The sequence below is a fragment of the Melopsittacus undulatus genome, chromosome 9, assembly GCF_012275295.1.
Source record: "Melopsittacus undulatus isolate bMelUnd1 chromosome 9, bMelUnd1.mat.Z, whole genome shotgun sequence".
In the NCBI taxonomy this organism is placed as follows: domain Eukaryota; kingdom Metazoa; phylum Chordata; class Aves; order Psittaciformes; family Psittaculidae; genus Melopsittacus; species Melopsittacus undulatus.
In genome coordinates this window covers 24,768,779-24,783,453 of record NC_047535.1, presented here as the reverse complement: position 1 = coordinate 24,783,453, position 14,675 = coordinate 24,768,779, and the positions used below count along the sequence as shown (strand labels likewise).

Here is a 14,675-nt window from a genome sequence, read left to right as displayed (position 1 = left end):
TTTGTTTTAAGAATGAGGAGCAGATGCAGCATAGCATCAGCCAGAGTCCAAAGCCATGCATAAAAAGGGTCAAAAACATTCTTACAACTTCAAGCAACAGCACAGGATTTTTCGTGTCAAGCCCTAAGGGGTCCATTGTAGTCAGTGGAACAGAGGTGTCTGTGCACACGGAGAAAGGTGTAAGGAAGTTTAACTTTCCGTAGCTGCACACTTCTAGATCCTTGTGCCACTTGAAGTGTCCGCTGCTTTAGCACACAGGGGGAGCTCTCGCTATCACTCGCCCACTTCCTCCTTGTCTGTTGGAAAGAGCTGCCTGAGAGCTGCTGAGCAGCTGCATGCTTTTAATGTTTCCTTTGCAAAACACAGAAGTTTAAATCCTGGCTTCAGAATCAAGCAAGCACTGCAATAAAATATGGCTTCATCCTGTCCATTAGAATTCGTGATTGATTGTGAAAGGAACCTAATTCAGCAGGAGTTGCTACTTAAGAAATTCATTTCCCCTAAAAGTCAACATCCTGCTTCCTAGAAGCCTCATCCTGAGGGGTGGGATTATTGTGATTCATCAGAATAATAGAAATTAGGGCGGAATGGACAAAGGGAGGTCACTGTATGGTTATCTCAGGGACAATACTGGAGCAATGAGTTCATACCAGGGTACTCATTTTGATACCGTATGTAAGAATATTCAAGAAGGAAGCTACTTCTAGGAAGTAGTCAGTTATCTAGCAATGGAAAACAGTTCTGCAAAATCTAAGTTAAAATACTTTCGGTGGCCTTTTCAGCACATTTGTAAATACTATTCCAAGTAAAAATGACTGTGTAGCTGGTTTTCTGCCCTTTAGAGCCATTTCCATTCTTACTCAGAGGCAGATCTTGATAGGTTTTGCACAGGTAGTTTGGAAACGCTCCACGAGCAATAACTGAAGCTGCTCTAAATTTGCAGGTTCTTTATCACGACTTCACATGAAGAAACTTTAGCTGACATTGTTTTTCTGAGAGGATCTTTTCCATGCTGATTTCCTCAGCGGAGAAGGCAAGGCTGAACACTGGTACTCCAAAAACACCATAAAAAGTAGCCAGCTCCTCTCTGGCTGCCCCTTTGCACTAGACAAGGTGAAGGTGACTTCTTTGAAGGTGTGCCTTACCACCTCTCTCCATTGTAACTGTAACTGGTCTGATTCACTGCCTTCTTAGTCCATAGGGAATATATAATAACGCAATAAATAGCAAAACTCTGTAGTTCTGCTCAGCACCTCTGCAACACAGTGAAGCAGATACACCTATGCCAATCACCTGGGCTGTACTCACTACAGGTTAAATGGATAAGGCAGTAAGCAGCAAGGTGCTAAGGAGTTTCTTATTTTTGGATATTTCATATCAGAAAGCCAGTTCAACTCTCACGCTTTGCTAAATTATACAGTATTGCTTATTCCAGTTTTACTCAGTTTCATCCCTTCGTTCTTGGTTCGTGTTGTCCTTTAGTCTAAATTATTTTATCTAGTTCTCAACACTACAATATATTTATAAAAAGCACTGTACTGCACTCAAGCCTTCCTTTGCTAGACTGAGCAATACATATGTTTCAAATGCTGTAGGGATAGGCTCTTCCATCTGCCTGGTCAGCTTACCTTCGGCTTTTGAGGAGGGGTGAGTCAGTGACACACAGCATCATGCCGAAATCTACTGGAAGTATTCCACTGGTTGTGTGATAAAATGCTGGGTTTTTTTCAGTCTTTCCCATTAGCTTTCAGTTGGTGAGCTCTGCAGTTCTGACAGATGCATTTTACTAGGCCATAAATAAATTATTTTGGACATTACATTTAAATTGCTGCTTTCTTTTTTATTTAGGACTCTACTGATCAATGATTTCATTGTGCTTTAGGATATTTTTGTCCTGTAGTCTTCCAACTCTGGTATCATCTACAGCTTTTAGTAGCACACACCTGGTTTTTTTTTGTGCCAACTTAATGAAAATTCTGCTTGAACTCAGTTATATCCCTTCCCACTACTTTTCCTTCAGTAACTGTGTATCTCTTCAGTAGCATTTCCTTACTTGCAGTGTAACTTCCTGTAGTATTAGTGCTTAACCTTCCAGTTGTAACTATACATTTCCAGTTGTTACAGATACCTGCTATGGAAATTCTGCATGTCATGAGTCAGCTGGTTTTGATTTCTGAGATGCAGAATATCTTGTCGGACCAATATGAGCCAGGAAGATCTTGATTTTTTTGCCTCCATTTCATTTTTTAGCTTTTATCCCACCTGGCACGTTGCCCTTGCTCCTGTATTTAACATAATCTCTTGACACTTCAAACATTTATTACTATGACACCCTACTTAAATTATCTGAATTACCTCTCCCTAAGCAATCATATTTTTCTTACTTCTCCTGTTACTTAATTGTTCACTATTTATTCTTGTTCCTTTATGAGATGTAACTAGTTCATGTTTTGGCAAGTACTCAGCGAATCCCTCTACTTCTTAACCTGAAAAAATTACCTCCCTTCAAATATGTGAAATACCTAAAAAGCTTTATCATTGCATTGCAAGAAAACTAAACAGAATCAGAACCAATGATACAGGCTTCAACTACAGCTCACAGAATCTTCACATTCAGCCAAATCAAAATCCATTTTTGCGGGACTCAGTTTAGCATCTCTTTTGCCCAAGGGCTGTTTTTCTGCCAAGTTGCTGCTTTTGCTCCCACCCATTTCCACATCTTCAGACTATCCAAAAACTCAAGTGTATATGTAACCAGTCTGCATTTATATAAATATACAAGGTAGAAAAAGAAGTAATGCCACTGATCAGGTTCTAATACAACACGCTTTGAAAGAACAAACAGTTCTTTCCTCCAACAGTTCTTTCGTAAAGGAGACTGAGGTAAGTGTGGAAAGGAAGGAAGTGCCATGGAGACATTTGGAGACATTCTATCTTCTAGATAATAGGGGGTTGTTTCGCTTTGGCTATAATTAACTTGGCTGATATTCTCAAAGACCATTATGCAACCAGGCATCAACTGTTATACCCAGAGTTGAGAAATCCCTATAGTATACTTGCAGCAGTGGCTTAGAGGTTTTCCATAGGTAGGTGTATTTTTCGTTTAGGGCAGCTATATAAAACAGTAAATCCCCTGGTAAAGGAGAGCTTCCATAATCAGTTCTATATAGTATACTAATCAACATCAGCAGCCCTTCTCATTGGGGAATTGGATGTGACATGAAAGTTGTGTTCCATAAAATGAAAACCAAAAGGACTCCTTACAACAGCATGTTACCACACCTACTTAGGTAAATCCTAAACATACTAAACACTGTCATTTCTGTCTCCTTATTACTAATGCGGTTCTTCAGCATCTGAGTAAGAATCTGTTCAGGGTCATTTCCATGATAGATGCTGCATTCTGCTTAATTCTAAGCTTTATTTCTGCAGTGTTTGAACTAAGCAGCAGGCAAGTTCGTAGATCAGAACTGCACTACAGGAAAAACAGGTTTGTGCTAAAAGAAAGTGGGAGGAGGGTGAGCTTCTGGGCTGGGCAACAAAGGAAAAAAACGAAAAAAACACGAGGGGCGAATACATCTGCAGGACAGGTCTAGTCCAGCATCTCTGTTCAGAGAGATTGTGTTGCCTATAAGGAGTGAGCAGCTCTTACAATTACGTTGGCACACCATTTGGACGAGGTGAGAAGTAACATCTGTAGTTAATTTGCCAACAGCTGGTGTTTTAAAGAAGACCTGGATTTATTAAAGGCTTGGCTCAGGGCAGCAAACAAGACTGGTTCAAAGCCTTTGTCTGTAATATCAAGTATCAAGGTTTCTGACTGTCTGAAAGAGGGACTCTTGAAAAGGCCTGGATTACTCCAGACACTGAGCAACCATGAGTAAGAGTTCTAATTAGGAATGTAATGCTAATGATCTTTTTGGGTCAGCCTGGGTGGGTTTTTAGCTAAAAAAAAAAGCAATATACCCATGTGATTGGCCTGAAGTATGGGTGAGGTCCTGGAAGCACCAGGTGATAGATGGTGAAAAAAGGGATGTGTGGGTGGTAAATCAGTGACAGCTGCAGCAGTGGCTGGTGAGGGGAAGACATCTTCAGCACAGTGCTTTCCGAGTGGGGAGGAAAGGAGCAGCTCTTTGAGAGTTATCGAAGGCTTCATTTAGGAGAAGATGAATTTTTGTGTAAGATGGGGAGATATGCCGGTTGCATAAGTGGTGATAACCCCAAGGGACCATTTCAGTGGCAAGAGTAAAATGGCAGGTTTGCTTCAGCCTCAAGGCATGGAGGAGATGGAGGCCCTGCAGATGTTGCTTTTACATGTTCAAGGAGATGTGAATTTCAACTGCTCCCTCTGGTTTCAGCGTCTAAATAAATAATGAGTTTTTACCTACAGAATCCTTTAGTTTTGTTTTAGTAGAAAAACCAGCAACACTCAGATTCTCCCTTGTCACCCTCTGGCAGCACAGAGAGCCCTGCAAAGGGTTTATAGCCCTGTGCAGGGTAGAAGTCTGTCACATGGTAATGCTCTGTATGAATTAGGCATGCTTTCTAACAGAAGTTACATGATCTGTTTGGTCCTCCAGAAAGAAACTCTTGGATATCCTTAGGCCCAGGTATTAACATCTCCCCTTTAGGTGCAGACTCGTGTGTCCACCACCACCAGAGATGAAGCACTCAGATGCCCTGAAGGTTATGAGGAGGCTGCCAGGTGCCTCAGAACAATGGTACTAGAATATGAAAGGAGTTCTCTCCTCCAGGGCAACTTTTCAAGGTTTGGAAGAATCTGGGTTAATTTCCCCAGTATCCAAGGAGTTACTGATGTAAATGCATATTGTTTCAGCGTGCCACAACTGCATTATACAGAACAGACACCACAAACAGCCTGAAATGTGCATAGGGATAGAATGGCACCTTTACATGTGGCTCAGAAAATTAGAGGAAGGAGAGAAACAAAACAGAGAAGACTTTGACCCACACTAAAGCACTTTGAAATTTCTAATGACTGTGTCTTTTCCTTACAAAATTTTCTTCTATGTATCTTCATCCTTACAGTGATGCTTATCAAGGTCAGTTAATGTAAGGATTAGATTTTGCCTCATTCATTTCAATAGTTGTCATGTTACTCCTCATTTAGTCTTAAGAAGGTTGGTAACTGAATAATATGGAGTTTTGGACCTACCCTATGTCCTTTATTTGTGTAGTTAAAGCAAAGTGCTTTGGAACAGCTACATAGGGATAGATAGTGTTGTTGTTTTGTAACATTTAAAAAGTGTAACTTCTAGGCGCTGTGCCAGGAGTTCACATTGCTGTGAAGTAAGTTTCATTTCTATAGTTCTAAGATCAAATACAAAATACCAGGAAAAAAAGCCAGTAAGCTTTGCAAGAAACATGCTTAATTAATTTTACATTTACTATTTTAATACATTCTGGGATTTTTTCCTCTTGACAGTTGGCAATTTAATTTCTGATCCTTAAAAATACCCCAGCATCCAATGATTTAACATATTTTACTTTTCAAAATATTAGAGATGGGCTTAAGACAAAGTTTGGATTCAAATACTAATGTTCCCAGAGGTGTTCTGCTCCAAGGTTTTGGTTCAGGCCCATCTTTTCCTCTCGACAAGTATACATTTGAAAGGGATACTGCCAAATATATCTCCTGTTTTGAAAAGTTAAGTGTTCCATGGTTTTCTAATAACATGTCAGATGGAATAGAAATGAAGTAATTTCAATTACTTTTATTATTTGTCTGTGGTTTTTGCTTTCTTCTTTCATTTTGCTTAGCAAAACAGCCAACTCACAGTAGTCCATCTCCCTGCCCATTTACAGTCAGTGAATCAAAGTGAAACTATCACTAGCAAACAAATCTGTGCTAGTGCTTCTAGATGAGAGTGAAGTGTAATTAAAATAAATTATTCCTTAAATTACACAAAAGTGTTTGTTGAAGTCCATTTTCTATTCAGTTTGTCTAAGAAAGAAAAGCAGAAGCAGTAAGAGACAGGAAAGCTGTTCAAGGTGCTAGGAACTGAAAGAAAGAAAGACTGTTACACAAAGAGGTAAGATTTGAGAAGGCACTCCTTAGATCATGATCATATTCTGCAAAGGGAAAAAAACGAGGGGTTTTTAAGAACTTGGCTTTGGATTAGTCCAGGATTCATATATCATGTCAGACAGCAAACTAAATTAGAAAATGTTATCTGGAATAAATTAAAAGTATATGTTGAACCCCAACCAATAGATTTCTATTGAAAATTAAGACAAATTAGCAGAAAATTGGAACTAAGCTACTCTAATTTTTTTTTATTTTTCTTCTCTTCTGTGTTTTCCAATGTATTTTCCAGAGTGGATCACTAAAGGAGCCAGAGCCAACAAAAAAATCCCACCTCAGCGACCACCACTCAAGGTTGTTTTACAGTAACATTCTCGACTGTTAATGGCGTTGCAGTAGGACCAAAACAAGTCCAGGCTACTTAAATAATTGAGACTAAAAGCAAGGGTTAAAGAAAAAAAAAAAAAAAAACAAACAAAAATGAAAAAAGAATTGAACATCCAATCTTAAAAGCAAACGTACCAGTTTTGTTCAATTTTCGCATTGTTTCAGTGCTGACCTGGACTGTGTTTTTCTATGCCCCCCCACTGTGTAACTATACCGTCTGGGTTGTTTACTTGTTCATGTCTGTGCGTGTAATGCTTACCTACCCTTTCTCTGTAAAATCTGTGATTTCAGGGCTGTTGTCAACAGTGTACAAAGAATGTGCCTCTTTAGAGCCCAGTGCAACTGACGTTATGGATGGTTAGACAGTATTTTTGAGTACTATATTGTTAAGTAAAATGCCACCAGGTTCAAATCTAAATACTTTTGCTTACTCTGTGAGTGTGTGCACACTGTACTCATAGCCTTTATTTTTTTGTGCGTGTGCATGACCTAATATACAGGTGATCCAGAGCTATTTTTAAAAGTCTAGAGTAGAATTTGCTGGTGAGGCTTTTTATTTATAATTTTATAAAGTTTATTAACATTTGAGTTAGACGTAACTGAAAGTCTAATATTTTAGTGACTCCATAAGATACAGTTCTTCCCAAGAATATTTAAGATAGCTTCTATTTACATACTGGTATTCAATTTTTAGTATTCTACATTAAATTATTAGCTACAAAGCTATGAAATGGGCCACCTATGTGCAATATCTCAGTGAAAATGTGAGTATTTTATGTATCCTATTTTGATAAGTAGTACCTTTTGTTGTCATTTTGAATTAGTAATCAATGGAGATTTTTTAATGAAAACTAATGCAAAGACTTTAAAAAATCTGATATTTACCTAAAGTGTTAAGTCCCAGATTATTTGGTGGGAAGTAACCTCAAGGACTGTTAAACTTCCTGTAAGAGCTCTTTTTGTTTCAAGCACCGAGATGTTAGGAGATGATAGACCAACCAAGGTTCCTTAACCAGCTGGGGATTTTGCCCTTGGTTAGAATGCAAGACAAAAACATGAGTGGTTTTTCTTTATCAACTCAGGTCTATTACTTTAAAACCTAGAAATATCCAGATAGCTATAAAGAAAATTCAGTCCCAATGTTATCCACATAAACAGGGTTTATAGTAATTGCTTGACAAGAACATGGCAAAGACTCGAGGATGCTGGACAATGCTGGATTTCTGTAGGTAAATTATTTCTGCTTTTTGAGTAACAGATTAAACTGTAGCATTATGAAAAATGCACAGAAGGCAGTTAATCTGCTGTGAGAAGTCTGGCCTAGACTCACAAGCTACACACTGCTAGCATACCAGAAAGCTTAGTTTGCAAGTGAGCCACAAAACTATAATTTGAATCTTGAATATGTACAAAGATGAGTAGGGCCATGAGTTTTAGTGCAAACAATTTGTTTAAAGGAAAACAGCCTTATGTTCTACTTCTGTTTTCCCTACAAACACTGGAAAAATTATCAGTGAGACTCATCATTTTAGTGTTTCTTTCATTTGTACAAGCTGGCTGGTAAGATGAGAATTTAATTATTAGCTATTTAAATGTTTGTGGTGTGAGTGCTACTGTTTACTACCTATCAGTAAATTACATGAAATATTTTGCTTTAGTGATCAGCATTTGTCTTGGGTCGGTCAGTGATCATTCCAATGATGGCATTGGCTATTTTGGTCTATATTAAGGAAATTCCACTTAGAAATCAGGTTCACAAATCCTTACCTCCAGACACCGTAAGAAGGAATAAACCATACTGCCCTGGGGTGGAGAATGAATCTGATGATTGATTTTTTATTTAAAGCAGTTGGTATTTTTTGCATGTAGTAGTACAAGTATTCACAAGTGCTTTTCACACGACACTGGTGAGTTGTGTGTGCAAAGAAGAGATGTGTGTTTCAGATAGGATTTCAGCTTGTTGACTGTAAAGGATTTACAAGGGCACACACGATTACTACATACCACAGACAAGAAGCAAGCCAAAATGTCTCTCTGCATGTAAGCATGCTTAGGTGCAATATTGTGGGTAACAGGGAACAGATGTTTTACAGTGTAGGCTTAATGTTCAGTTTTGTTGAGTTATTTTTGGTAAAAGTTTCTTCATGATTGTTGCCTTTTGTACAAACCCAGCTGCAAGAAAGTGAGCAAAATGCTGGAAATGTGACAGCAGTATATCTTTTATGTGAAATACCTTGTACAGCTTAATGTGCAATAAAAGAAAGTTATATCTGTCTTCAGTGTAAAGTTTCTGGCATTCAAGCCTGTATGTACAAGTGTGGGGGAAAGAAACCTTTCTGGATTTCAATATTGAGTGAAAGGAGACTAATAAGAAAATGATCTTTATTAAGATGTTGTAAGACCATGTTATCACCTTCAAATATTTCCTACAAATGTGGGTTCAAATTAATAAACAATGAAGCACATTCCTTAACAATACAGTACATGCTATTTATCTTTCTACACCACAACACACTGCTACAACTGTATTAAAACTGATTGAAGCATTAGTACATGCTGTTCTCAGACATACACACTGGAATCTCCTCTAGCAAGTGGAGAGCAAACTATAATAGCAATTTCCAAAAAACAAACCCTAACAATAATCACGTATTGCAGCAGGACTTTCAGAGATGAAGGGTTTCTTTTAGAGATGTCTTTTACTTGCACTAAATATCTGCATAAGACTAAATATTCCCCACTCTTCAGAACATCCAGATCAGTTGTCTTCTATAATATTTACTGTTCAGCAAAGCAAAGTTTGTTTGGAAAGTTATCCAAACAAACTGCTCAGAATTAATTTCACCTTGTCCTTTTTTCCCCTTAACTCAAATGTCCTGTGTGCTTTGTCACATGCGAGAATATTGAGTTAGAACAGCTATCAGGCCCCAAAAACCACATCCAGACATCTGATCTAAGAGCAGCATGCCCACTGATATCTGACACAGCACTATCTCAGTCAGAAAGCAACAACAAACCACCCTGTATGATGATTTAGCATCTTTCAGCTGTGGGTTTCATAACCTAAGTCTCTACTACACGCTGTAGTTTCACACTTAATACAGTATTTTGCCAGTATATGCCCTTCTCAGTGGCAAGATCTCCTTGGTAAAGAATTAGTAATGACTTTCTTGTCTTTCTTGTAATGCTCTTAACGTATTTCACTAAGGGGTTAAATAAGTTGTCAAAAGACTTTAAATTAGCAGGAAAATGTCAGTATAAAGTTCTTTTACTGCTATAAGAGTGAACCTGAGGGGAACAAAACAAATAATTTGAATCTTTGGAGGAACAAAACTGCAAATAACTACACAGAAAATAGTAGCTGTATTGCTGAAACAGATATTACCTAGTATATTTGATTATCTCATGGCTTCTCCTTGTACTGAGACAAAGTTAACTGGGAGTAACTCCATTGTTTTTTATGTCAGTACCACTACTGCTGGGATAATTTGGTGCTTCTTAGTGATGTTAAGAGTGAATCATAGGGGCTCCAAACAAGTTGCTAATGTACCAACTGTGATTAGTTGTATTGCCTACATGAAACTGCAGTCCATGTTAATAGAATTTAGAATAGAATCGAACTCAAAGTAGAGTTAATCACATTGGAGGATTATTTTAAAGTGTTGGATATGAGATCTAATAAGGACTCTTTGATACTATAACATTATGAAGTTTTTCTTGTACTGAACCTAGGGGGCCCAGTGCAACCCCAAGGAATGCAATCACAAAGCCAGGAGCCATTGCAGCCCCAGCGCATGTACCCCCCTGGGCAGGCAGCAAAACCCTCGGCTTCCCAGCCCCAGCGTCCGCCCGGACCTACAACTCAGCAGCCACGTCCCCAGGCGCAAGGTCCTGCCAGCACCCGATTATCAAAGGAAGCAGAGCCACAGCCAGCTCCACCTCCTGCTCCACAGCCTGCTCCACAGCCTGCTCCACAACAGAAGCCTCAGTCTCATCCCCAGCTGAAGTAAGCTTCACTTTATCCATTTTCTTTTCTCACAACACAGATTCTGTTGCCATAACTGTAATTTTGGTCTTGGTCTTACAGTAAGGATAAAATGTGCATATGTTCCCAAGTCAAAAAATGAGGTTAAAACATTCCAGAAAGCTTATTCTCTGTGTGTGATTAGTAAGACAGTATCATTAGTTATATCCTAAGCACCACGCAAGGTTTCATTTATTAGTGCAGTTTCTGCCCCAACTAGGTCTCAAAACTCATCATCTTTTCTCATATTTGTTGTCCTCTTTTCATGTCACTGACTCATGACGTGCGTGTGCTGTAAGCCTGCACAGAAAAAAGGAAGTCTTATCTATGTAAACTTTTAACCCTGCAGTCACTCAGACAGCAGATTCCAGTTTCAAAGGCCTGTCTCAGAAATAATCCAAGTGAACACGCTAGACACTGGTTGCTGAACTGTGCTTGCTCATGGTCACACATTGCCTGTGGCTGTACACTGCCACTGAGTGTCCAGCACAAGCAATTCACACCAGCCCTTTTCAGCCCTTCCACAGGAAGCTGTCTGTAGTTCTCTCACTTTCTGGAAGAATCCTTAAAGCACAGCATCCTGTTGTTGCTGTATCTCACCAGTCGCATACTGCAGTAAAGAATATGGGAAGGATCTGTAGCTGTATCTCCTCTAACAGCCCAAACCCAGCCAACAGAAAACATGGGGAGGTGTTACCAGTGATTTGTTGTTTTTCAACGTAGCAATCCTGACACATGCTATTGCTGGTAGAGTCGCAGACACATTCTACCTCCTATGGTAAGTACAAAGATTGGTGTATAGTCTTTGTTTTAGCCAGGTAACACAGATCCCCTTTTTCCACCTGCTCATGTGCTTATACCAGTGTGAACCACTTCTGAGTCCTCACCTGAGCACAATTCAGTGGAAAAGATGTATTAGGGATCAGTATGCAAAGGTGATTCTGTTTTCGTTGTCTTCCCAGGACAGGGTATTTCTTTATTCTGTTTTATGATCATAAAACTCAAATTAATTCAGCCATTATTTAAGTATAGGTAGAAAACAGGAAGGCTGGTTTCCTTAAGCAAGATGGAGACTACTTTATAGTTTGAAATTTAACTTGTGAACTTCTGGCATTTAAGAAAACCAGTTAAGAACAGGTACAGAACTGTACCACAAACTGCTTCTCAGCTTTGTCCCTTTCCTTTAATTCCTAGCTCAAATCTGGATTAATTTTTCTCTTCTTCGAACAGGAGAGAATACTCTCTATTTAAAATGAAATAAAAAAGGAGAAATGTGAGCCATAATAGGAGTAGTTTTTCTAACTTTCAAGACTCAGATCTCCTGCCTGTAGGATTAACTCTATCTATTTGCATGTGTATGCTTTGTATTCACCCACATGCTGTTGCCTAACCTGTATGTACATGTTATTAATCTGTGAATAAATATTTAATTAGGCTACTTATTGTGTTACTAATCAAGTCAAGTGCTGCTTCCCACCCTCCCTCTTTCAGTGAGCACAAACAAACATTTATCAGTCTATTCTCATTAGCACAACTATAATTTATGAAAAACCTAAACTGCCTGCAGCACTGTTTGCTGTACATTATTAGTTTAGAGGGAGAGAAGTTGCAAACCGTGAAGAGTATAAGAATCTGAATAAATGTTTCTGTTTTACTATAGCCAAAACTCAAATCCTATTATAGAACTGAGATAAAACCAAAATCATATTAGTTTTACTAATGCATGGGTGTCTTGGTAAAAAGATTATAATTCATTAATGTTTTCTATTTAATTCAAGCCTACTTTTTAAATATTGTTTTATCTGACAAGTCATGAGTTAAGGTTTTAAGCTTCAGATATTTTCCTTCTTGTATCTTATTTGATTCATGCTTACAGAAACTTATACCATAGTTACATGCTACCACTAAAACCCGAATAGCATTGCTAGGCTAGCTGCTTATAGACAAGAAAAATTGTATCTGATTTGGGGTGGTTTTTTAAAGGTATAAAGTGTCATTAAGTCCCCATTAGGGTTCAGATATCCAACACATATATAGACAGAGCACATTTCAACTTCAGGAGTAATTTTTCAAACTCTTGCCAATATATATATAATTTTTCTTTGGATATAACTGTTTGCAGCCTCAATGAACACAGTTATTAATCATCCTGTGTTGGGTGGTGATTTGGATTTAGCAGGCAGGCCCACTTTTTCCTTAAGTACTAATCCACGTCATCCAATTTACTGGCATACAGTGTTTCAGGTCTGTAAGAAAAGCAGTGTGTTGTCTAAAGAAAAGGTTATCCTGCCTCTCAAATCAAAGAGTGGAGGGAAGGTGATGTGCGGCAGTAGCTCTGTATGCTATACTGCTAGTATACTGCTAACTATACTGCTTGTGCTGGACATGCATTTTGTTCATATGCACACTGTCTACATCTTATGGGCATTTCTCCTTTTCTCATCACTTATACAAGTGGGTGGACATAGACAATATGACCATGCAAAACTTGTTGCATTTTTGTCTTGCAGCAAGTCGCAGTCTTTGACAAACGCCTTCAGTTTCACAGAATCATCCTTCTTCCGGTCGTCTGTGAATGAAGATGAAGCAAAAGCTGAAACTATTCGAAACCTGAGGAAATCCTTTGCTAGCCTTTTTTCTGATTAGCCAGCTCCACCTGAACGCAGCCAGCATATAGTCTCAAAACTCTGTGGATGTTGCCTAGGTTTTGTTTTCCCTGTGGCAGTACCTTTCTCTACTGTGCTAACTGTTATATTAAGCAATATGTTAAACTTACAGGAAAAAAAGTTAAAAAAATAGAAGGACTGATGAGATACCATTCAGGAACATGTAGGAAGGTCTAGAAAGAAGGAAGGGTTCTATTGCTAACACAGAATGCTAAATTCTAAGGTCTTTATCCATTGTAATATTGTGGCCTTACTGTGACTATATAATCCTATTTGAGACTCCTTTGTAGAACTGTGTTAATAAAGCACTGAGTGATGGGGTTCTCCTTGCTTTAACCATTCCCAATGCATTGCAGTGCATGTGTATTTTGTGTGTAAATGTTTTGTACTGCTAAAGGACAGTCTTGACGTGTTCTTGCCTCCCAAATTTAGGAGGCAATTCACACTGACATTCTTGTCAAGCCACAGAAATAATGTGAGAAATTGAAGCAGTTTCTTCCTCCTTATACAATCTTTCCATCAGCTGGTTGTAGACTTCTGATGTATTGCTGAGAGTTACCAGTACACTAACTTAATGTCTTAAATAGAGTGTATATGTACTACTGTATCTCCATATGTCTACTTAAATTTATTTCCAAACTGTAACCATAACTGGGTTTAGTTGCAAAGAATATGCATGATGTTACCCTTATTTTTGTGAACACCTTCTAATAAATGTAAAGTCCCATGCCTGATTTAAAAATATGTCTTCTACAAAGCTTGTTTCAACATCACTATATATTGTCTGTTTTGACTGGTACCAATGGGTAGCTTTATGATTATAAAATATTTGGACACAAACCACAACTATAAGAAAATAAACTATCACAAATAATTCCCTTTTTGAATCAGCATGAAATATATATATAAAAATCCCAGGAGTCACATTTACATTTTCTGATATGTAGTTTAAAAATACTTCTTTCACTAGTTGAAACAGAATTGATCCCAGACTTGAAGGTAATAGCAGCAAATCTTTAAAACTCATCTAAATCAAAGTGAAATTCAGTATTAATCTCTAGATTATCCATTTCCAAACGATTATCATGTCATTTCTGCCTATCGTGGATTACATGCAGCAGTATTCCTTGCCAGGAAACAGTGCTCACAGGGGAAAAAGAGAAAAATAACTGTAATATTAGCATGTCTGAGGGAGAAAACAAGCAACACAATATTAAGTTAAAACCCCTGTAGTATTTGTTATGGGTTTGTAGAGCCACATCTATTTGCCTCAGCAATTTTACCTTTGGTAGATACGACAGTTTATGAAGTCCAGGTAAATCACAGTCACCACCTGATGACATAAGCCCTTTCAGCAGCTTTGGATTCTTTGGGCAAAGAGTGTGGCTTGGGCCAAGAGGTTGGCAATGAAGGATGGGAACTTAAATCTCCAGTGATGTCAGAATTTAGTTTGTATGTTAGCATCTGATAGCTCTCTGTTTGTCAACGTAGACTAAGTTAATGATGTTAGCATCCATATTTCCTGAAAAGCAGGCATGTCCAAATCACCCCG

The 14,675-nt window shown here is 38.3% G+C and overlaps 1 protein-coding gene across 1 annotated transcript in view; it reads left to right on the top strand.

Moving 5' to 3' along the window:
• SYN2 (synapsin II) overlaps positions 1 to 13,993 on the top strand; it is a 185,316-nt gene extending 171,323 nt beyond the window's left edge. Inside the window, exons 12-13 of the mRNA XM_005149375.4 lie at positions 10,166 to 10,439; positions 12,968 to 13,993. Of these exons, the coding sequence (XP_005149432.3) occupies positions 10,166 to 10,439; positions 12,968 to 13,103 (410 nt within the window). The 3' untranslated portion in view covers positions 13,104 to 13,993. The remainder of the gene's footprint in view (positions 1 to 10,165; positions 10,440 to 12,967) is intronic.
• The last annotated feature ends 682 nt before the right edge of the window (positions 13,994 to 14,675 follow it).